Below are 25,722 nucleotides of genomic sequence, written 5' to 3' on the forward strand. Positions count from 1 at the left end.
TAAGCTCCTTCTACGACTTCTTCTTCTTCTTCTTCTTCTTCTTCGGGTGGTGCTGGCTGCTGCTCGATGCTCGATTCTACGACGATTCATCGAGCGCGCCGATCTACAGACCGATCATCTCTTCGTTCGTTAGACGTGACTTATAGGGGGGGGGAAGGGGTTTTTGATCCTCCAGGATCAACTGTCGAGCAGACATGCATCGATCATCGGTTTCCTCGTGGACGATTTGTCCGGCAGGGTACCAGGGATCAAGTGAACTTGATTGCGATTCCGTCTTTCGCTAGGAAGCATTGAGCAAGGCCGTTTCCTAACTCGTTTGCGTTTCGAAATTCGATGTATAATCGTCAGGTAACTATGTAGACCGATGGAGATTTCATCGAACGATATGAGTTGCTCGATACAAAAAATTAGGATATAATTTGCGCCGAAGGTGCAATTTGCGTTATTCTTACTCTCAATCGACGGATCCCGTGTTATTGTTTCACTGATTTACGCTCTACCGTCGCGGATCTCCTTTCGAAATCTCGAGAAGCATCGTGAAGATCTTGCAATCGATGCTGCGCGCTTCGCAAAGTTCCAAGCACGCTTTCCCGCGATGGCCTTGGCTCGGCATTACGCGAACAGGATTCGAATGAATTTGATTACCGGCGCGTCAGCATCTTCTCAAGTTACTCGAGTGAGTACTTGTAAATCTCGGCATCGTGTGTAGATAGGCCACGATACTATGGCACCTCCCCTTGACTTTTCAGCCGTGGAAAGTCCCTGCTTTATCACTATACATAACGACCTTGCACACTTTAAGGTTCTTTTGGGTTATCAAATTGAGTCGATCGATCACGACCTTTCAGCCGCTGCCGTTTTGCAGGAAATCGTGCATTTCGATAATGCGCGCGCGTAGCAGCCCCGCGCACATATATGAAAAATCGTCGAGAAGGCTGGTGATCCTCACACGCGTTAGAAAAGTCGCGTGCTATTTTCGAAATTGTTAATCTGTTGATCCCAAGTTAGGCCTGTCGTTCGTTTTCGTTTATTTTTTTTTTATATATCTGTAAGGCGCACGTTGTGATATTTGAACGACGGATATCGAGTCAAAGGAATTCGATATCGCGTATGTTAAACTTATATGACAAGCAGATCGACGTGACGATTGTTTCTATTCTCTACCTGGTGATTCACCAGCTTTAAGACTGACCGTAAATTATGCTAAAGGAAGCCACAATTGTCAACATTTTCTTCGCTAAAGAAGGCGCTTTTCATCCGAGATGTTGGCCGTATTGCGCTATTACTATCGTCAGGCACTCGCAATCAACAGCGGTCGAGACACTTGACGATTTGCCACGCGCTTCAGATCGATCCACCGAGGTGCCTGATGTCTCTACCGGAAGAATAAAATACTTGGCGCACTCTTGGAGATTCAAAATCCGTGCGAGCCTCCGCCGGTGAATCCTGATAGCGTCTTGACGCGATCTACCTGTCGTCCCACCTGGCTCCTGCGCCGAAGGATCATTCGCGGTAACACTAAACGGGTCTTCCTTAACACCAGCTCACATCCGCAACTAGTTGCCGAATTCTTGGCATCGACACCGGTTGTGCCGCGATCCCGAAATTCCCGTCGCACGCGCGACTCCCCGTCGTGGTACCAATAATCGATCCGCCGCTGTCGATCCTTCCTGAATACATGGAACACACACACATACACACGCACACATACACCGGTCGCCACGATTGGATCACGATGATCTTGTTGATCCTACGATCTTAGAAGGAGAACGGTGTCGCGATGAAGGCGCGACGGACCGAGAGACCAGGACAGATGTTCGCGGGGCCTCCTCCTCCTCCTCCTCACGCGTACGAGCACCAGCGGCGTTCCTGGCGAGTGCCGTCCGCCTCGCGGATCGCGGGTTAAAGCGTGACTATTCGACCACCTCGGCGAGGAGTCCTCGACAGGACAGGCCGTGGTCCGAAGCGACAGGGCGGGGTTCCAGGCGCGCATGAGCGATGGGTACAACCCCTCGCCCTCGTACCCCGTCGTGCCACCCCCGCGATGCATTCTCCTTGTTTACGCTTCTGCCTGTCCCGCCTTGCTTCTTCTACGGGATGTCCCGAAGCCACCGTGTGATGTTTTAGCAGCGATCGAAACTCATTGACACACTGATGTCAATTTCTTGAGACGAGATATAATTTCGCGAGAACGGCTCCTGCATTTTTATCAGAAAATACATTTATTGCGTTTACAGGAGAGGAAAATGCAAGAGAAGCTACCTGATTGTGTATATTATCGTTGTATTCGTTTAGAACGTCGAGTCTTAGGGATAAATTTGAGAAAAAAACATTACAACTTTACATAAAACTCTGAAAATATTTAAATATTTCAAAGAGAAAAAGTAGGAAAATATAACTGAATTTAAAATGTTAAAAGTTGATTCAGAATTAAAAGCTTAAAACATTGAATTAGGAAATATTTTCCAAATTAAATTAAGCGGATTAAATTTTATTTATGTTTAATTCATAAAAAGTGAGTTTATTCTCAATCGCTTGTAACTCATTTTCAAAAGAGCGATATTTTGATAATTATTTTAAAAAGAGGTTTCCTTCAAACAAATGGGAAGTCTTCAAAATATTACCCGATAGATCTGGGACACTATGTATATGTTGCGCGCAAGCAAAACTTTAACGCGCATTCTGCCTTTTCCCTCTTTTAGTGTTCTATATATAATCATCTTTTAATTACGTTCAATAACGAAGCCATTTTTTTAATCGTGGAGTCTTAACTATTTCGCATCACAGCGTGTGGATAGATGTTTTAAGGCTCTTTAAAAATCGTTTGACGGACGGAAGTTTAATATGGTTGACGATCAAATTTGCATAAATTAAGAGGTAACCCATGACACGAAAACTGTCGAAGTTATAATAAATTTTTTAAATATTTTTAATTTAACAAGAAAGACAATTCAGCGTGATAAAATCAGTTCTTGAAGGATTTTGTGAGTCGTTGGGATGAATTAAAACACTCGCTTCCATCAATCATATAATTTAAAATTAAAATAGAAACACAAGAGGAGCCAAAAATTATCATGGCATCAAAATGGCGTCCAAATAATTCCAAAATGATTATTAAAAGTTACTTTTCGATCAGTCACGATTCTTTTAACATTATTTTTACGTTATTGTGACTTGTTGTTCTGCTTGGAAAAGAACCATTACACAGTCTTATTGTTGGTGGTCTATCGATCTCATCTGTCTCCACTTTTATTTACGGGCCTCCTGAAAGTAAACTCCTACGTGCAGAGTCTACTTTTGCTGCAAAGTAGATTTTATTGCGCACTATATGATGTTATATACTGATAGTTTCCAAAATCAGCGGTAAATGAGGCTGGGACGAACGATCTACTTCTCTCCAGAGAGTCGTCCTAATTGTTACGTGTATGTCACGGCAACAATACGATCCTCGCAAGAGCATGCCGGCCCTAACGATCAGCTGACGAGCGCGGCATTATTACCGATCGTCCTAGATAGTTCATGCTACGACCCTAATTCGCCACTTGAATCGCGATACGAATACCCGACGACCATCCGAGAATTTATTATAACGCTTAGCCCGCACGTGCTTCTCTGCACAGATTATGAGATCGGATCGCACTTCCGTTCACGGCCGAACCTGCGGCTCGAGCTCCGGTGATTTAGGTGACGGGTCGGAAACATTAGGTCACACCTATCATCGACTGATAGCGACGACTCCGAGGAACGCGTGTCAGCATACTTATCGAAGTTCACGCTGGGTACTCACGTCCTACGTTGATTGATGTATATGCCGTAAGTTCTTAAAGTTGTGATAAACTTGAGCTCAAGCTTCTCAAGCTATCAAAGTTTACAGCAAATTAGTTTTTACACACATAATCTTCCGCAGAGTACGGTATTACGAGCGGTAATTTTTTATTCTTCTATATGTTATACCGAATTGGTTTTGAGTAAATAATTAGCAATAATTTTTATAATGGTATATGTAACAGTCAAAGTGTTAACTCAGTAAGTACGTAATACACTTACTGCAGTTTGCTGTAGTCAATGTATATAATATTTACTATACGTAAATATATACATTGATTTGTAAGTATATGCATTTATTGACAAACTTTTAACACTTTGACTGTGCCATAAAACGCTAAAAAAATTTACTAAATTTTAATAAATATTTGTTTAAATTGTACTAACTAAACACTTGCTTTATATAGACTTGCAATAAAGAAATATTTATCAATTAAAAAATAATACTTAAATTACAAATTAACGATTTTTATATCAAATAAATATGTTTATACTGAGTAAATATTTAGTTAATATTATTTCAATAAATATTCATTAAAATTTAGAATATTTTTTTCAGTGTAATATTTTAGGAAGTGAAGATATCTTTTTCTATAAAATGTGTATATTATATTTTGAAAAATACATTTTCTTAATTAGGTAAATTTTATTTTTATAATCTAATTACATTTAATTTTTGTCCTTTTATATAGTACGTATACATACACAGCATGAAAAAATAAAATAATATGAATAATATATGTACATATAGGAGGGATGTGTTCTAAGTACGCTAAAAGATTTTAAGGAATGATTCTTTCTCCTCAAATACACACACACACACACTATACACAAATTCGAGATGAAAACTTCATATAACCATATGTCGATATCGACGAAAAGACTTAGTTTTGAAGATAGTATATGGTGTCAAAAAAAAATTCGAAAATCATTCGGGTTATATATTTTGATGAAACTTTATATTTTAAAAGACATGACGCCTCATCTTTTGAAACTATATATTATTTCTTTATTTAATCAGGGACGTATCCAAGGATAAGCGAGTAATTATTTTTACGAAAAAAATTGAAATGCCACTGAGTTTTCTTAGGTTTGAAATTTTTTGATAATAAATAGGATAAATCAACAGAAAAAAAAGACCTCTTTAATATCGTCGATAAAATATGTCATTTCGGAGATCATTGCCTTTTAATCAAATAAAACAATTTTGCAATATATTTAACAAATTCAAATTTTTTTTTCGGAAATGGTTCTATCGAAAATATTAAAGAGACCTATAAAATTTTATCAAAATATCCCGAACATCATGTATCTTTAAAACTAAGTCGGTTTCGGTCATATGAAGTTTTCATCTTGAATTTGTGTGAAAAATCACCTTTAAGATCTTTTAACGTACTTAGAGCCCATCCTGAATATGCATTTAAGAAACCATTTCAGAATAAAATGTTTCAGACGAAAGTTGTATCGTCTCAAGAAAGAATAATGATAATGAAATTCTTGTAAATTTTTGAAAAAATCAATTTTTCAAGATTACAAAAAAATCATCGCTGTCTCTTTAAATAGAATTACATATAATTTGTTTCTCTAATTATTCTATATATCTGTATACAAAAGTATTGAAGTAGAGTTACCAAAAAATCGTGGATTGAGCAGGAAAACTCTCGAATCCCTACACCATCCAAGGCAGAAACATTGTAGACGATTTCATCTACTGAAGTGGGTAATAATAGAAGCTGCATCCCTGAGATTAAGCGAAGAATGGCTAAAGACATCGGTGACTATAGGCTTGCGAACATCTGAAGAGATCAGGGAGTCTTTGACAGAACAGAAATACCTTGTTCGAACCTTGATCTTTTCTATATTTTTCTACGAAGTGGAGACATCCGAGCAAGAGAGAGAAAGGATCGACGCGTTTGAAATGTGGTTTGAGCGAATGCTGCGGATTCCATGGACCGTCAGATGTACCAATGACGTATTCATCCTTTCAGAGCTTGGAATAAAAGATCGAATATCACTGTATGCCACAAACGCATACTATCTCATTTCGACCACATAATCAGACGTGAAGACGACAGTCTTGAAAAATTGATAATCATTGGCAATGTCGAAGGAAAAAGAACATGAGACCTATCCCCAACTAAATGGATAGATCAACTAAAAAAAAATAACTTTTCCATCACGATGAAGATAGCCACGGACAGAAATCGATGGAGACAATTCGTACGCTTTTAAATGGTTACATCAAATGGAGATTACGATCTTTAGTTATGAAGGACCGACTTGAGAGAGAGAGAGAGAGAGAGAGAGAGAGATAAAAATAAATGTTTTACAAGATATTTTATATTTTATGTTAAAATGAGCCAGAATAAAATATAAAATATATCCTAAACTGTATTGATTTTTTGATAATCATATATATAACTGTTATACCTGAATACTTTATGCATAGAATAATGAGATAAATCAATTGGTGTAAAGAAAACGCACGCTTATAATGAAATTTTGTAATTTGCAATATACAGTATACATATCCTTTTTGAAAAAACAACTACGTGTCTTCTTTATACCAATCGATTCATTTCATATTAGTCTATGCATAAAAGTATTAAGGTATGTAATCATCAAAAAATTAATACTGTTTACGACCGAGATATTTTATATTTCACATCAAAATGTGCACATCAAAATAAAGTACAAATAAAATATCTTGAACTTTTGGTTTGCCGATATTTTTATCTTAATATTTTTATATAGGTACAGAACAATTAGAGGTATATATTATTATATTAAAAGAATTATATAATTCCATATAAAAAATAGTGATGACTTCTTTGTAATCTTGAAAAAATCGATTTTTGTGAAAATTGGTTTTATCATTATTTGTCCCCCTTTATACGACACAACTTTCGCCTGGTTTTCTAAAATCTTTTTTTTTCAAGATATTTAATATTGAATTCGGTTGGATGCACTAGTGCATGTTAAAGTTATTGTACACTGATTTAATCTGTGTAAAAGTAAAGTACAAATATTCGAACTATAAAATATAGATTTTACTTAATAGCACAATAAAATGCATTAAGGTTTCATAGTTTAATTCGTTTTTATATTTATATTGAATATATATTTTTATGTTAATTTGTGTAAAGCGATTTTAATATGCATCTAATCAAATCCGTTATATGTGTTTCAATTTAAATGCCTTACACTGATTGTGAGTATCCCACTTTAATTGCCTCATGTAAATATCTTAAAAAACACGTAAGATACGAAAAAATGTGTTTATGTTGTATTTTTTTTAGATAGAAATACCAAGAAGATATATAAAGGTCACCTTCACTTTTTCAAAAGCAATTATATGATTTTTTTTACATAATATGATTCCTCTAATTATTCTGCATATAAAAGTATTAACGTAAAGATTTAAAAAAACCAATGATCAGGTAATAATTTTGTACTTTATTCCGGCACACATTGACATAAAATGTTAAATATTTTGTAAATTATTAATTTGTTTATAATTGTACTTCAATATTTTATGAACAGAATAATGAGATGAATCAATTAGTATAAAGAAAATATATAAGTACTTTATAAAAATTAAATATCTTTTTTATAAAGTACCTATATATTTTCTTTATACTATATATAATAATAAAATAATAGTACAGAAAAATCATTTATATTTTCTTCTCATAGAAATCTAAAAATTTTTTCATAATTTTTTATCAACTTTTTAGTACTGCATTTTCTTATTTTTACCAACATGAGAAAATACGGTATTAAAAAATTCTAAAAAAGTTCTCAGAACTTTATGAGAAGAAAAACAATTTTTGTCTTTTACAGTTTTTCTGTAAAGTTGATAATATTTGAGTAAAAAATGATTAAAGACCAATTTTCGGCAATTTTTAGCAATTAATATCTTGTTAACTATTACAAACACTGCAAAATAGTAGAGGACTTTTCTTCTCAGTTTAATCCATTCTACTTCTGTGCGAAAGATTTATCGTTACTTATCAAACACTCTATATATAACCTTCCATTTTTTTGTTATATAACATGGGTATCAATCATGAAACTTTTTCCCTAGGGTGAAAAGTGAAAAGTGAAAAATTTGTCCAAATTAACTTCAATGGTAAAAATTTTCACTTTTCACTTTCTATCCTAGGGATAAAGTTTCATGATCGATACCATGATCACGTGATCGCATGGGGAAATAATGAATAAGAATCAGAAATTGATCGATTTAGCAGACTCAACTGTTGCGTAGCGAATCCGTGAGCGTTCGCTGTTATTGGATGATCTAAAAGAATACACCAATAGCAGCGAGCACTCACGGATCCGCTCTGCAACAGTTGAGTTTCTGAACGCGACCACTGCACAAAGCCCCTAGTCAGCATATACTGTAGGAAAAGTTGGCAGGTCTGTTCAATCGTCCCACCAATCGCCGCGCGTCACAGTCGATGTCCAACCAATCTCGCCGTTACATCTCCCACAATGCATTGCGCGGCAACCGGTGAAGGGGAATGAGGAAATTGCCATGTTTAATTGCCACGACTCCTCGCAACGGGCTCTCTTTTCGTCGTTGGACGCCATAGTGTGCGGTTGGTTCGAGCGAACGTGTAGTGAAGCAGCTTCAATCGAGAGAGACATAGGAGGTCTTTCGTTTACGGCGCAGATACGGCGCTTCGATGGCTGGAACGGAGACTCCAAACGTGAAGTCTGAGGGAGGGAACGCACCAGTTGAAAATAACAGCGAAAATATGCGTGATCGGAACCAAGCCGGTGGCGGCAGCGGAGGAGGCGGCGGCGGGGGGGGCGGAAGCGGCAGCGGCGGAGGTGGAGGTGGCGGTGGCCGTGGAGGTCGTGGTGGCCGAAAAGGCGGTACTCGTTTTTCGGGTGGTCGTGGAGGCGGCGGCGGCAGGAATGATGGGGTAATTTTTTTTTTCTCAATTTTGCGAAATTTTTTACAAGCTGAGACATCGCCTTTTACCCAGCAACGCCGCGCCACGCCGTACCGGCGCCATTACGTTGGCAAGGCGCGGCGCAATTTACTTTCGATCACACGTATCTGCCCTATCCCTCGATCTATCTTTCGATCGTGGATTGCGAAATTTCAGGTGCGTTGCCATATGCGCATGGCGATTGTATAGATAGAACCTCGTGGCGCGTTTTTGATGTAATGAGAAGATCACGCTTCAAAATTTTTCCTACGCTATTCGTTTCCCACGTGGGATTAAAATAGCTTTCGGGAGAATTACTCCGTTTTCAGTGGAACCTCGCGGCGGTTTTCTGGTACGACGAGAGAATACCATGTTCCAAATTCATTTTCCCCATTTGCTTTTCATAGGATGGTACTAAGGTTTCACGCATTGTAAGTTTCATTCTGGCTGTGTTCGATTGAATACTAACATGCTGTAAATTTCAGTTTATTTTCTGCATGTAATGAACAATAAAGACAATGAAACTTGAGGGCAGACCACTTTGCATAATGCATAAAAAAATAAATCAATCGAAATTCTTAGTTATAGTGTGCGTCTAAATTCCAAATTGAACATAATTTTCAGGAAAATTGCTCCCTTTTTAACAGGAACGTAACCGTCAAGATTAAATTGTAAACCGGTGTGACCGGTATTTGTATGTGCCTATGTCGTCTACGATATCGCATTAGCGTTAAAATGGGCAATCGAAAGGATATGAGTCATACGATTTGTTTTTTTGTGGCAGAACTAGTGTACACTTCTGGAACTTAAAGTGAGATAGGTATATGTTTAATGTCAGGCGAAAGCGAGAAAGTTCTAGTGTAGGAATAAAAAAAAATAGACCTGTGAATTCACTTCCACGCCGGTTGAGTAAATACAAGATGGCACCTTTGCATATAAAATGGCGGTAGGCATTCTTAAATTCCTGCGTTGCACGTAAATAAATTTATAAAAATATTTTCTATAGCAAAAATAATGCGCGTTTTGACAAATATGTTAATTTACATATTTAAGTTAAATAATGAATTAAATATGTGATATAAAATAGGACTGAGCTATAAAATAGGACTTAAATTTATTTTAAAATCATTATAGAGCATAAAATGTACAAAATTGTAAGAAAGTAGAGTGTATTTGAGGATATAAAGGTAGTCTGTACAAAGTGATTTAACCCTTAATACACACCTTTGGGTCATTCGTGTCCTATATATTTTTTTTTTTAAATACTAAGAGCGCTTGGTCAAATACCGGCCTCTTTTCTATTCCTAAAAAAAGTTTGGCATCTGGAGAACAAGTTTTGTGTGTTGCCGACCTCCTCAATTCGTGCATATCCTTTAACTGACATAATTCCAAAGTTCACCTCTGGGTTACAAATGAGCCAAAGTGTGTAGAATGTACAATTTTTGTAACTAAAAAATTTTTTTTTTCTTTATTTTTAACTAATTCTCGGTTGTATTGCAGGAATATTTCGCGAATTATTAAAAAAAGAATTTAATCCTAGAACATATTAGCCCTTTATAAACCCAAATTTTGACACCCTTGTGCTAAAGTTGTCAGTAATATTATATATTATGTTGTCTGTAATATTATAAAGAATATTTTCCTAATAAGTTATAAGTTTTTTTTTAACACAATAGCAATAATAAAATGCATTGTTTAAAATGTAAATGCAATATCTTCAATTTATAGCCACTTATGCATATTAAAAAAACATCATTTTCAGGTTACTCAATTTTTTGGACGGCCGACATTTAAACTATTTTTTTTTAATGTTTGGAATGTCAATTTTAAGATATTAAACCGTATTTTTGCTTTAAATATTTTTGTTTCAGAATTTTACATTTTTGTATGAAACAGCATTTTTCTCTTTTTTAACTATATTTAATTATAACAATTCATCTACAATTTGTTATGAATGTACAACTGTACAAATACTTTCTAAAAATGTCAAAATATACGTAAAAATTGTTTAATAATTTTTATATACTTGTAAAAATGATGAAAATTGATCCAGAACACGAATGACTGAACATGTGTAGTAAGGGTTAAATCGGAAATTTATATAAAAATGAGTATTAGATATATATCGTACATATGAAACAATTCAACAAGGTTAATATTATATTTAACACTACAATATTATAGTTTAAATGAAAATGTTCTCATATGTCTTTATTTTTAAAAATATGGTTATTGAAATAATTTTTATCCAGATTCTAAATTGCTACCAAACTTCTTGTATTACTTTCTAATATAATATAGAAATATTTATCTAATTTTGTTAAAAAATACATGTAATACATCCTTAATGGCTTGTATATGAAACAGTTATGATCTTTTTACAGATGAAAATGAGTGATTCCATGGATGGAGGCATGGATAATTCTGAAGGCATGGGTGGCGGAATGGGTGGCGGAATGGGTGGTGGGATGGGTGGTGGAATGGGTGGCGGAATGGGTGGCGGAATGGGTGGCGGCATGGGCGGCATGGGTGGCATGGGTATGGGTCGCGGCGGTGTAATGCGAGGAAGTGGAAGAGGAGGTCGTGGCGGCGGTGACAGAAACATAACCAATAGATCACAAGATGTAAGTTTACATTTTATATTCCTTGTGTCTTTTTCATGGTAGATATTGAAGTACTACTACTGAACTTCACATCATTTTTAGGATCGATTGATGGAACGTGTCATGGCTGTCAGTGGACCTACTCATGAGCTTCCACCACAGGACACTACGGAAAAGAAGTTCAGTGGCCGAAATCGTTTGTACGTTGGAAATTTGACAAACGATGTGACCGAGGAAGAAATACAGACCATGTTCCAAAAATATGGAGAAATATCCGAGCTGTTTGTGAATAAAGAAAAAAGTTTTGCTTTTCTCAGATTGGTAATTATATGAACTATATATAGTTATTTAATAATCAAACAATATTGTTATATCAACATTTCTTTGTGACACTAAGATGATTATATTAATTACCGTTTGATATGAAATGATAAAAATTTCTGGCTGTTTATTTTGAAATGATTACACATTGCTGTTGCTAAGCTATTTTCTGACTTGCAACTTCAAATTAGAAAATGATTGTTCTTATTTTCTGTTCCAGGATTATAAAGCAAATGCTGATACGGCTAAGCGCGAACTAGATGGTTCAATGCGCAAAGGTCGTGCGCTAAAGGTACGCTTTGCTCCTCATTCATCGACTATCAAAGTAAAGAATCTAACGCCTTGGACATCTAATGAACTTCTTGAAAGAGCCTTCAGTGTCTTTGGCGAAATCGAACGTGCGATAGTTAAAGTTGACGACAGAGGTAAAACTACTGGTGAAGGAATAGTTGAGTTTTGCCGGAAACCATCTGCTCAGTTAGCCCTGAGAAAGTGCACAGAGGGTTGTTATTTCATTACGGCGTAAGTTATCACAATTTTTAACAAATTTTTTAACAAATCCCCGATGCCACGCTTGTTTGATGTGTTCTAATCTACAAGTGCCTAATAAAGAATTGTAGGGGTAGAAAAAAAATAGTTTCACTTAGGAAACATAGTTGATTAGTTCCATTAATCGCTGTGTGCTGACACATGAAACACAAGTTTATCATAAAAAACAATATTTATATAAAAAGTGAAAGCATATACAAGTTGCAAAAAGTTTGTATTTCAGTTCCCTTCGACCAGTAGTTGTTGAACCATTTGAACAACAAGATGATGTGGATGGCTATCCTGACAAGAGTTTACCACGCAAAAATCCAGAGTTCTTCAAAGCGCGTGAAATCGGACCACGCTTTGCACAATCAGGTAGTTTCGAACACGAATATGGTACGAGATGGAAGCAATTACATGAATTATACAAGCAGAAAGAAGAAGCACTTAAACGAGAAATGGCAATGGAAGAAGAAAAATTGGAAGCCCAAATGGAATTCGCTCGATATGAACACGAGACGGAGCTTCTGAGAGAACGTGTGTATTCTAATATTAATATATAAAGTACTGTTTGTCTCTCTCTCTCTCTCTCTTTCTTTTATATAAATTATTATAAAAATAAAAATAATCTAATTATTTAAACTCAAGAATTTTTAAAAAAGTAAAAATTGTCAACGGAGAAAGGCTACGGAGTAAAAGCTAGATATTAATTGCTAATACTTAATCTATTTTTAAGATCCAATCGATATAAACATATAATATACAAACGTTTCAACCTTCAAGTCATCTTCAGTTAAAACATCAAAATAAAGATAAAAGGGTCGTAATTCGGTTACATAATCGTAATATTTAAAAATTGGATATGTCGTTTTCAACAAATTTTTTAACAAATCCCCGACGCCACGCTTGTTTGATGTATTCTAATCTACAAGTGCCTAATAAGAATTGTAGGGGTAGAAAAAATATAGTTTCACTTAGGAAACATAGTTGATTATTTCCATTAATCGCTGTGTGCTGACACGTGAAACACAAATTTAGCATAAAAAAAATATTTATATAAAAAGTGAAAACATGAAGTTGAAATAAATTATTATATCTTATTATATTATAGAACTGCGCATGCGCGAGGCGGATCGCGAAAGGCAGAAGAGAGAATGGGAAATGAAAGAGCGACAAGCAGAAGAGCAGAGGACTCGCGAAGAGGAATTAAGACGGCGTCAACAAGAAGAAATGGCGATACGTATCAGAAGACAGGAAGAGGAATTGCATAGACGTCAACAGGAAAACAATTTGTTTATGCAGGTCCGTTGAGTAATAAAAGTGTTTAATTTTAAGATGTTTATTGTTATATATATATTTTTTAAATTCAATATCAGTTATTGTGTACTTATACTCGTATCTTTTCATATTCTAGGAACAAGCAATTCGCAGTGGTGGTGGAGGTGGTGGTGGTGGTGGCGGTGGCGGCGGTGGCGGCGGCGGCAAAAGTTACGATTCTGTCAGTAGCAATGATCGTGATGGATATGGTCAACCTGATGGTAAGTAATGAGTTTTTATTTTATTTAGATAGAAAAAAATGTATAGAATTACAAAGAGCACAATATAACTGCAATTTGTGTATTATACTTATTATAACTATATGCACTAAAAACTTTTAAACTATATTAAATATAATTGTAGCTTTATGCACAAGCTTTAAACTTACCGAGCATTGAACTATAAAACAATTTTTATCATTGTTCATTTTTTTAGCATTGTCATAATTTACGTTTTGTACTTTAACGATATTTTTGTTATTTTTTTACAGGTGGAAGCGGCATGCCAGTGGTAATGTATCTCTTTCATTTACTATTTTCTTCTATAACATGTATTACAGCATTAAGTTTTTTCTCAAAACATTTGACTTTCTTTTCTATGAAAGTTTTCTTTTTTCTTCTTGGGCGATACAATTTTGAAATATATCCTCGTGCGCAAACCTTATTACAATGAACGGAATACCGTGCCATGTATGACGAAATGCAATTATTTCTTATGGTGTACACCACTATAAAATTAAATTAGGAGGGTTGATAAACTCTGATGTTATTCCCAATTGAGCATGCTCTTCAATATCAGCAGAGTTCTAATGTCTGCAAAACCAAGATTATATTCAGTATTTTGTTTTTAATTCAACTCAGTTATGAAATATATATACATTAATAAAAATTTATTTCGGATATTTATAACATGTGGAGGAATCAATGATGTGCATAATATTTAGAATTTAGACAATGAAAAATGACACTTCAATATTGCATGGGGTGTCAATATTAACACTGATTTTAGTTACAAATTTTAAATGATCTCCATTAACTAGCATTGTCGTTTGCAAAGATCTGTAAACGATTATATAGCTATTTCTACTATGTAACTCTTAAGCATATTTCTACTGACGAGATATGCTTTTGTTTTGCATCTAATCTTGATGCACGGATATATTTGAATTTATATGATCTACTCTGTTCTCTTTATGAAGCGAAATCTTCCATCGGAAATACCGATGCCAATAACTACGTTCAGCAAAGAAAATTGATCAGTGAACGCTCAGTGATTCTTAAATATGATTTATTCTTTCCTTTAGTTCTTCGTTGGATCTAAGTGTAGGAATCAATAATTTTAAGAAATCACTGAGTGCTTACTGATCAGTTTTCTCTGCTGATCGCAGCCATTGGCTTCATACTGAAAGTTTTGCTCAAAACCTCCAACTTCTGTGTTATACGTATATAAACCAGCATGCGAATAGCGCAATATTGAAATTTTATCGCAGCGTTGAAGCAAATTAATGAACTGTGATTTTCATAACAAGCATTCTACTTTCTGCTGCAAACATTGCAGAGATATCGGCCATAATAATCATCGTTAGTTGACTTTAATAAACAAATAAATTTTACTTAATAAGTTTTGCTATAAACCGCTTAAATTATATATATATATATATATTAGTAATTATTTATAATTATATATATACATGTCACAGTCAAAGTGTTAACTTTAGTAAATATATACACTTATTAGTCAATGTGTACATTTACGTATAATAAATATATACATTGACTACATCAGACTACAGTAAGTGCATGCATTTATTGAGTTAACACTTCGATTGTAACATATATACGTATTAGAAATTATAAACAGATAATAATTTGTTATAATGTGATATTCTTGATTTTTCGAAATTGACTGTACGATCATGCCACACTTGGCTCTTGGATTGTAATATATATAATTATTATTAAATATATATTACAAGTCTAAACTTTTTATGCCTCCGAAAATAATTATTTACGTCTATAAATGTAACTGCCATATTGGTCTCTCCACGTGATTGCAGACAGGAGACTCTGACATATTATTCTATTGTAGCCTTAAGAACAATTTCATTACTATGGAACATTGACATACGTACGCATTCAATTCGGTATTCAATTTGGTATCATGGCGCTTTTTATAATAAAATATGAAAAAGAATCTAGCAAAGTCTCACAAAATGATATGGTTCCATAGTAATTCTACTGACCAAGAAGTGCCCAACTAGACTTTTCTTCTAAATAACTATACATTAAAGTATTAAACTATTACTTATAAGAATATTTCCAAAGAAATATTTCCAAAGAATATTTCCAAAGACATGCATATATTTTTGCAGAATTTCTAGTTACATTTGAATTTTATTTTTATTCAATTAAAATAAACTTGAACAATTATATCTCTTGATACTTGAAAGCACGTTGTGGATTGCTAATGCTAATGTTGTTAATGCATATGTTGATATATGCTCATTGTATAGGAATGTTTTATGCATAGCACTGATTTGCAATACGATACATCTTTGAAACATTACGAGCACTATAGAGCTTGCTTTGAGACCTTGATCACGCCTCTTTGCTGCTTACGTTTGTGCTCGATGTTTCAAAATTGTATGAAAGTTTAATATCAGTTCTTTACTATTAAGCAATGGTAATTATCTTCGACGTTTTCTTTCTAATGTGCAAAACTGATTTGCTATACGATAAAATGGTTTAACCATTTTTATTCGGAAGTATTTATTTTATGTGTATCTATACTAGGATCTTATCACTCTGGTTATTCACGAAGTAGACTCGCACTCGTAATTTCTACCGAATGTATAATTGTATGACTAATTAAACACACTATTGGGGTTGGGAAATTTAGAAAAAATTCTATTTAGGTCAACACATTATATAGAATATATAGCCGTACGTGTTTGTAATAGATTACATCTACATGCAAATTGAAATATCGACAATTCCCGTTTATTCATTGTGTGATATACAAAATAAAATGAATTTTTCATTCTTACTTTCACATAATATATCCAATATATATATATATATACACATATATATATATATGTACGTTTATATATGAGGAGCAGACTTTCAAAATGCGTTTTGTCCAAAATTTATAATTTTCAGAAAACGAAAAAGAAAGAGCCTCTGCCCACAAGAAAATTATGCACTTTACAGAAAATAACAATATGCCAATCAGTAGGATGTGAAATATTAAATAAAATTGCTAAACGATTGCTAAAAATGTTACAACAAATGCATTTTGTTTGCTTCTAGTTAAAAAAACATAATGCACTTCGAAATGTTTACGTTTTTTCAGCATATAAATTAACAATGAAGAAATGCTTTCTGAATATATCAGAGTAGCTTATAATATGAGTCTTTCAACACTGAACACTACGCCATCTCTAATTTAAAAAAATGAAATTTTAGACAAAATGCATTTTGGAATTCTGCTCTTCATATAATGTATACATTGGTTCCATTATATGTCAAAATAGCAACAATCCCTATATGAATTTATCTTAATTGTACTTCAACTCTAATTTGGAGTTCAATTTCATGATACGGAGTATAATACTCCGCGATTATATTTAATGTTTGAAATGCAATATCCAAGCTTTTATTTTTGAGTTGAAGAATGATTAAGGGAAGTAATAATATGCGTGCGATACAATTATAAAATTTCGCGTAAACAACACACTGATCTGGGCTGTGTTCCAAATTTACTGCCAGCGCTGAAAATCGATAGATTACATTATAGATTTTCAGTACTAATCAATTTTGGAACACAGCTATATTTGCCCACTCATATATAACAAAAATATTGTCTGTCTACATTGGGCATTCTCTTGGTCTGATTATTGTCACAGAACATATCCGCTATAAAAGGGATATATTAATAAGAGCAGTATTTAATGTGCAGTTTGCACTACTATTGATACACAAACAGCAATCTAACATTGTGTTTTCCCCTTTCTTTTCTATGTGATTTGACGAAAATTGACGATGACCTGTGCTGCTGTCAAACATGGATGGTCGCCCTGAATCGTACGGAATGTACTTATGATACATCCGCAATTCACGCGCACACGCGTATCGTGCGTTCCTCTGATGTGAACGACATTCTCATCAATGATTAACAACAAACTCTCGGCTTCCCTATACGATTCGCATTCTCTATGCGTTTCTATAGGACCCAAAGTCATTTATGGACGCATACAATATGGATCGCGGTAGTCGAGGGGGTTATAATGATGATCGTGGGCAAATAATGGATTTAATGGATATGAGGGTTGACATGGGAAATATGGGTGGTGGTCGTGGAGGTAGCGGAGGTAGTGGACGTTGGCAAGGAAATGACCGAAATCGCCCGGATGATTATCCCACCAAACGTCGACGATATTAAATATGCACAATACAAAGTCCTACTTTCTTGATTTAACATAATCGTGCTATGTCCTTCGTTCATTCCTCACTTTTATATCATTTTACCCTTATAGGCCATGGTAGAAGAAGACAGGTGAAATAACTTGAGGGATACGCAGTAGCCGATTTGGTTATAGCCAATCAGAATTTGTCCTAAGAATGCAAAAGCAATAGGGCAAAATTAGATTGGACAGAATTGAATCTAGGACAGACTTTGATTTGCTGGCTAATTGCTCTGAATTGCCTTTATGCGCGTTGTTTCATATGTATTCTTCTACTATGCTTATAGCCGTTAACGAGGAAATGGGGAAGGAGTAGTGTTGAGAGAATATGATGTTGGATATTCAAGTATGATGTTAGACATCGATGGCATTAACATGCTAATTGAGATTCGACTTGCGAGTAGACGATGCATGAGAATTTGGGCTTAAAGTTTAAACATAATGTTTTGATACATTGACGGATTCTGTGTCCTCCAGATGACATTTCTTCTCGAACATGTATTCCGATTGAGAATATCAATAATGATATTGATGTTATTAAAGAAATGATCCTCATTAGTGTAGTGTGTATCTTAGAAATCTGCTTTAAATTGCTGTTTCTATGTTTAGATTCATGAAAAATATCATTAATTGAAAAGGAATATTTAGCACACCCGATATTTGATTGGACACAATTTATTCCGCAGTTTTACTTTCGGCACGAATCATGGTTTAAAAATTATAAATTCGAGGCTTACTTTATAATTAATCCTTAAACGCTATGCTACGGAAACGACACTTAAGTATGTACTCAACCCAATTGGATTGCTTATAACTTTCATAAAAATGAACGTACATATTAAAAATTTTTTTTTAATCGAAACGTCAGACTTTAAGGAACAAAACGATACCAAATAAATGTATGTATCTTTATTAATAAAAGTTATAAGCAATGAAAAAAGCATTGAAAAAAGAAAATTAGATATGCCACACCGAGAGGGATTTTTAAGGGTTAATATGTGTATTCTATATCTACAATATATACATTTGGACGAAGAGTATGGCCATGTTCATAAGTATTAGATAAAATTATCAGTAATTTAGATTTTCATATTACATTTGTATCACAAATATGAGATGCATACATTTACTATGAAGTAAGATTTGAAGTTACAATTTATTTAAAGATCTTGGGAAATGTAAATAACATAAAGAGATATAACGGCATATTTTTTTTTGTTCCATAATATATTTTTGCCTGATTATTATTGCTTTATTAAATCATTTATTCTAAATTTGTATTATTCAAATTCTTTTGATAAAAACCTTACTATCCATTATTTATCATTGAAAGGCTATATTTTATTTTTTTTATTAACTAAAATATATTTTCCCTGCTTATTATCTTATACTCTTTACCTGAATTATAAAACTAATATCAATGTATAAGCGACAAAAAAAATGTCACGACTGAAATTTTATTTTCAATTTAATCAAGATTACCAATATTTGGGTTATTTAAAAAATTAATATGTTATAGTAGGTATGACGAGTATAATTATATATATTACAGAATTATGATATAATCACAATTCTGAATATTTTCAGTAATTAGCTTAGTATATAAGTTATTATACATGATATATACAATATACCACAGTACTACTTAACTATGATATATTCAATACTTTGTAAAGAATCTTAATTTATAGCAGCGTAAAAAAATAAAGGTATTTAATTACCAACTTATATATACCAACTTAATTTCTAATATTAATCAATATTACTTTGTCTTCTATGAATTACATATATAATTCATTTCCTGTGAAATAAAATAAAATATTTGTTGATTTATTCTCCAAAAATATAAATCTAATACAAATAACTATCGTGAGTCCGCAGTTATTGGTGTATAAATTATATATTTATGACCTATGAATTTACAGATTACGGTTTTTACTACTTGAAATATTACACAAAATTTGATGATCTTAATTTTGCTTTCAGTTCAACGATTTTCTATATCCTCTATACATAGGAAAGGTTTGATATATTAATATTCTCAAAAAAAGTTTCTTTAAATATCTTCGGATGAATTATATGATTTATTCCTCTTTAAAAAAGTCTATAATGTTTATTATTGTACTTCACAACTGGGAAAAATTATTAGTTTATAATAGTTATATTAATAGACAAGACAAATAAATTCTTTATGAAAGTAAATACAAATTAAAACGTTCTGTAGAAAATATCGGTAAAATACTTCATGTGATTGAAACCATGTGACTGAAACTTTTTAATGTACAAATTTCCTAATAGATACTATATCTAGAACAGAGCTTCAAATTTTTTTAATGTGTGAAAATCTGAATTTATGTACTTACCCAATTATTATAATCATATCTGAAGTTTCTATTTTTTATATAATAGATGTGAAGGAAGAGAAAAACTTACGTTCTTCATAATGTAAAGATTGCAATATTATGTCCGTGATTCAAAGATCCTGTATTTTAAATAATTATTTGTAATATTGGCAATTTTTTGTCTATTTGATTCTTTAAGAATCATTATGGATAATAAAAAAAAGCCTTTTCCATCTTCAAGAATCTTCCACGTTCCAGTACTTAATAATATTTATTTAGAAACTGAATATAATTAATCAAGAGTCTTTTAATGGAGAGGAGACTACAATCACAAGATAGGCTTACTTACTCGAAACTGCTAATCAATGAACTACCTGTTAACCTAAGGTGAGTAGAATTTGTAAAAGTATTATGCGTAATCTTACTTTAATCTTCGGGTGGGACGTTAAACATTAAGCAAAAATTACAAAGTGATCATTTATCGACTTAATAAAAGTTCTATTAATTATTTTTTAAATTATTATTTTTGTTAGGATTCTCTCTTTCAGAATGTTCTGGAGAGAGAAAAAAGCAGAATTACTTTGTAACGTTTGCTGACATTAATATTGATTGGAATTTATTATAATGTACAACTAATGTTTAAATAGATGACTTTACAATTTGTAATAATTCATCTCCTACTCACTTAAGAAAAAAACATTAAACGTCCTGTTCTAAATAATTATATGATGAATTAAGCACTTATCAGCCTAGAAAACACTTCTTTTCACCTATGACAACCACAATATCTGGATATTTTATGAAAGGGTTGTCTTGGTTTATCTATTGAAATCTAGGCTGTGATGACAGATAATTATTTAAGTAATAAGTATAACAAATTCTTACTTTGTACCACTTTGAGTGGCAAGGAATACTCACGTTGAATCTTTTATATGAATAAACGGTTTTAGTATATAAATAAAATAGCGACGATCGAAAAATATTTTCGTGAAATGAAAAATAGGTATTAAATGTATAAGTGAATGATAGGAAGGAAAGATTTTTTAGTGTAAGGCTATTATGTTACTAATTAAAATACGATGCAGCTTTAAGAATATTATGATAATAAAATGTACGTAGAAACCTAAGAAAGTTCTGAGATTTCAAAAAACGTACATGTTTTTAATACATCATAGTTTTTTAAAATCATATCTTTAAAATAAATAAATATTAAGTAACTCGAAATTGTCAACAATGCAATAAACAAGGGCTAATGAAAGTAATGTATTATTATTAAAAAAGAAATTGTCATAAAAAATACGAAATTTTTGTTATATCTTGAATATCTTTCTGAGATTTTTACGTACTTTTATAATTATTGCTGTTATATGACAATATTAGAAATTAAAAATTCCTCAAATTAAATTATTACAAATTAGAAATTGCTTCGGCTCACATAATTTATAATTATCTTGGAGCACAAATTAGAAATTTGATTCGTTAAATATATGTGATTTATTTCAAATATAATGAATTTTTTTAATTTTTTCTAATTGACAATATAATTTATGATAACAGCATAATATATATATATATATATATTTATAAATGTTCATGTAGTTTCAATTTGTTATATTTGAATATATTGTATATATTTTATGATTTATCATTTGAAATAATTTTATTAGGTTTCTCATTAGATTTCTTAATTTTCTGGATCAAGATGAGACTTTGGAAATCATATATATGTGCCTGTGTGTGCGTGCGTGCGTGCGCGTGCGTGCATTTATAACTTTTTTAAAACATTTATGTAGTGTAAAAAATTTACATCATATATTTTTAATTATACGTCGCTGTTGTATATAACGTAAAATTAAATTAATATACTTCAATCAAATTCTTTTTGTAAAACATAATATAACATTTAACAGCTGTACTTATCAAATAATGCATACTTCATATTTATAGATTGAAATTAATTTTATACGAGGATATCCAATTTTTAAAAATTGGAATCGTTTGAAGATAATATTTTTAATAAACATATATTTTTACGATATGTTATATGTTTTCAGATAAGTGCTGTACCACCAGGTTGATCATCAAGAAAAATGCTCACAGAATATAGGTATATTTTTCATCAATCATAGATAAACTAATTCTTATACTTAACTTTAATAACTTTAAATATATCAGTCTGAGTCTAAATATATAGAAAAGCATGTTGACAATCTAATAATCTAATTGATGTATTAAAAGTTGTTTGTGGTTACATTTTTTATTTTGCAATTCTTAAGTTTGTTTTAATTTTCGTTGTGTATTGTCAAATTTTTTTATTTATAAAACGATGTGAATCGTTTTTTATTTTGAAGATATTTTGTGAAAGAAAACTAAATTAATCATAGCTGGAAAATTTTATTGATACTTATGAATATTTTTGTATGTGCATTTTATAATTTTTTTGCATATTTTTATAGTTTGATACCTTGACACCATTCTGAGGCTTTTGACGTCATTGATGACACCAACTAACAACTTTGTATATCTAAGGTTTCTATAATCTTCAATTTCTCTTTTTGCGTTTACAATTATATCCTTGTTAATTCTTATTGATTTAATTGTGATGATATAGTTTTATAAATGATTCTAATGATTTTAATTATCCTAACGTGTACTGAATAAGTAGTCAAAATTTAATTTGTATGATATATCATTACACATATATTATTAACTCTGAATTTTTTTGTTTCTGTGTTAAAGGAAAGTCCGTAATGAAAAACTAACACAAATTGGTCTGATATATAGAATGCATCAATTATATTTTAAAGGTGAGAATATTATTTGAAATTTTTTAATTAAATGCGTTTAAAGAACGCACGTTAGCATACTAAAAAAATAATGTTACAAATATATCTGCGCTGATGAAATAAGTACATATTATCAAGACTGCAATGATGATATTCTTTCGGGGCTGAAGCCTGATGTAAAAAATTTAACTCCAACGTGTACTTTATTTTTAACTGAAGCAAGTCTTGAATTATATTTTGTTTAGTTAATTAATTGTACTTGTTTTTAACAATATTTTGTATAGAGGATTGAAAGTCGCGCTCTTAAGAGTACTTTTGAATTTTTGTGTTAAAGGAAAATCCATAATGAAGAAGTAGCGCAAATCGATCTGATAAATAGAGCATCAATTATATTTTAAAGGTGAGAATATTATTTGAAATTTTTTAATTAAATCAGCATACTAAAAATATATCTGCGCTGATGAAATAAGTATTATCAAGACTGCAATGATGATATTCTTTTGGGGCTGAAGCCTGATGTAAAAAATCTATTGGGTGGATCCATACGAGGTGTGATCAAAAAGTAAGGTGACTTTTTGAATTTCGCGCGCTCTGTACACTCTAATTTAAAAAATTTTTTTTTGTTGTGTTGGTACACTCGTCACGATCATATGTTCACAGTTTTGACTATATAGCATGTTTTGTTTTTATGTGAGAGGCATAAAGGTTAGACTCGTGTTTGCGTGCTCGGCGATTTTTTGCTTTTGAAAATAATGGAGCAGAGAGTTTGTATTAATTTTTGTGTAAAAAATGGTATTAAGTGTTCAAAAACTCTTGAAATGTTGACAGTGGCGTACGGTGAGTCAACTTTGAGCAAAAAAAATGGTTTATAAATGGTATAAGTTATTCCAAGAGGGCCGAGAAAATGTTAACGATGAACCTCGCTCTGGACGCCCCAGCACGTCAAAAACCGACGAAAATGTTCAGGAAGTGAAAGAAATTGTGTTGAAAAATCGTCGAATCACGATTAGAGAAATAGTTGATGATCTTAACATATCGTTTGGCTCATGCCAATCAATTTTAACGGATGTTTTGGGTATGACACGTGTGTCAGCGAAATTCGTTCCAAAACTGCTTAATTTGGATCAGAAGCAGTGTCGCATGAACATCGCCCAAGACATGTTGAACGACGTCAATGATGATCCTGATCTGCTCAAAAGGGTTATAACTGGTGACGAAACATGGGTATATGGTTATGACGTCGAAACCAAAGCTCAATCATCCCAGTGGAAGAGCCCAGGAGAGCCAAGACCGAAAAAGGCACGCCAAGTTCGTTCGAATGTGAAGGTTTTGCTCACAGTTTTTTTTGATTACCATGGCGTTGTGCATCAAGAATTCCTACCACAAGGTCGTACGGTAAACAAGGAGTATTACCTTGAGGTTATGCGGCGTTTGCGTGAATCAATAAGAAAAAAACGTCCGGAAGTGTGGAAAGAAAATTCATGGATTCTGCACCATGATAATGCACCTGCGCACACGTCGTTACTAGTGAGTAGTTTTTTGGCCAAAAACAATACTATCATCATGCCTCAGCCACCGTATTCACCAGACTTGGCCCCCTGTGACTTTTTCCTCTTCCCAAAATTGAAAAGGCCCATGAAAGGACGAAGATTTGCGACGATTGAGGAGATTAAGGCTGCATCGCTGGAGGAGCTCAAGGCAATACCCAAAAGTGCATTTCAGAAGTGTTTTGACGACTGGAAAAAGCGCTGGCACAAGTGCATTGTATCAGAGGGGGATTATTTTGAAGGGGATAACATAATTTTGGATGAATAAATGAATATTTTTTTATAAAAATGAAAAGTCACCTTACTTTTTGATCACACCTCGTATATTCGTTCGGTTTTTGTTAGTAGTGCAAATTTTTTCCGAATATCTCCGGTTCTGGTTGCCTAATCGGGCAATCCAAATATGTTTTGGAAAGATGACAGTCCGCTCTTTTCATCTGTCAAATTTGGTTTCATTGGCATTAGTTGTTTGTGCTACAGGCCTGTGAACATGTCGGAGAATAAGGTGCATTTTCGGCACGTTTTGCTTTATTACTTCAAGAAAGGCAAGCGAGCTGCGGAGGCACCGAAAGATATGCGGCGTATACGGGGACGATGCCTTAACAGAACGTGCCGCTCAGAAATGGTTTGCCAAATTTCGTTCCGGAGATACGAGTCTTGAAGATGGACCCCGCAGCGGTCGGCCCACCGAGATTGATTCGAATGATATCAAGGCACTGATTGATTGAGCAAGATCGGACGCTAAAGGTGCGAGAGATTGCGGAGACACTTAAAATAGGTTATGGAACCATACAAAGGCATTTGCAACAACTTGGCTACGTGTCCCGCCTCGACGTTTGGGTGCCGCACAAGCTGACCGAGGAGAACCTGACCAACCACATATCCATCTGCAATTCACTTCTGAAGCGGCACGAAAGCGATCCGTTTCTCAAACGAATAGTGACTGGCAACGAAAAGTGGATCATCTACGGCAACATAGTGCGCAGGAGATCGTGAGGAACCGCTGGCGAGCCACCGAATGCCACCCCGAAGGCCGGCCTGCATC

The 25,722-nt window shown here is 33.3% G+C and overlaps 1 protein-coding gene across 4 annotated transcripts in view; it reads left to right on the plus strand.

The window, feature by feature from the left end:
- The first annotated feature begins 8,384 nt into the window (after window positions 1–8,384).
- LOC108729464 (hrp65 protein) overlaps window positions 8,385–25,722 on the plus strand; it is a 21,634-nt gene continuing 4,296 nt past the window's right edge. Inside the window, exons 1-12 of one of the 4 annotated variants that reach the window (XR_001936929.1) lie at window positions 8,385–8,756; window positions 11,150–11,389; window positions 11,471–11,689; window positions 11,910–12,211; window positions 12,450–12,757; window positions 13,332–13,522; window positions 13,635–13,758; window positions 14,028–14,047; window positions 22,399–22,451; window positions 22,801–22,873; window positions 23,084–23,151; window positions 23,465–23,530. Coding sequence is in view for 2 of the 4 variants with exons in the window: in XM_018458595.1 (XP_018314097.1) it covers window positions 8,514–8,756; window positions 11,150–11,389; window positions 11,471–11,689; window positions 11,910–12,211; window positions 12,450–12,757; window positions 13,332–13,522; window positions 13,635–13,758; window positions 14,028–14,047; window positions 17,768–17,980 (1,860 nt within the window). In the remaining 2 variants the exon portion in view is untranslated. Of the gene's footprint in view, window positions 8,757–11,149; window positions 11,390–11,470; window positions 11,690–11,909; window positions 12,212–12,449; window positions 12,758–13,331; window positions 13,523–13,634; window positions 13,759–14,027; window positions 14,048–17,767; window positions 18,096–22,398; window positions 22,452–22,800; window positions 22,874–23,083; window positions 23,152–23,464; window positions 23,531–25,722 lie in introns of those variants that run through there. The other 3 variants (XR_001936930.1, XM_018458595.1, XM_018458596.1) reach the window with 3 other exon arrangements.

The sequence above is a fragment of the Mycetomoellerius zeteki genome, unplaced genomic scaffold, assembly GCF_001594055.1.
Source record: "Mycetomoellerius zeteki isolate Tzet28-1 unplaced genomic scaffold, Tzet1.0 scaffold735, whole genome shotgun sequence".
Taxonomy (NCBI): Eukaryota; Metazoa; Arthropoda; class Insecta; order Hymenoptera; family Formicidae; genus Mycetomoellerius; species Mycetomoellerius zeteki.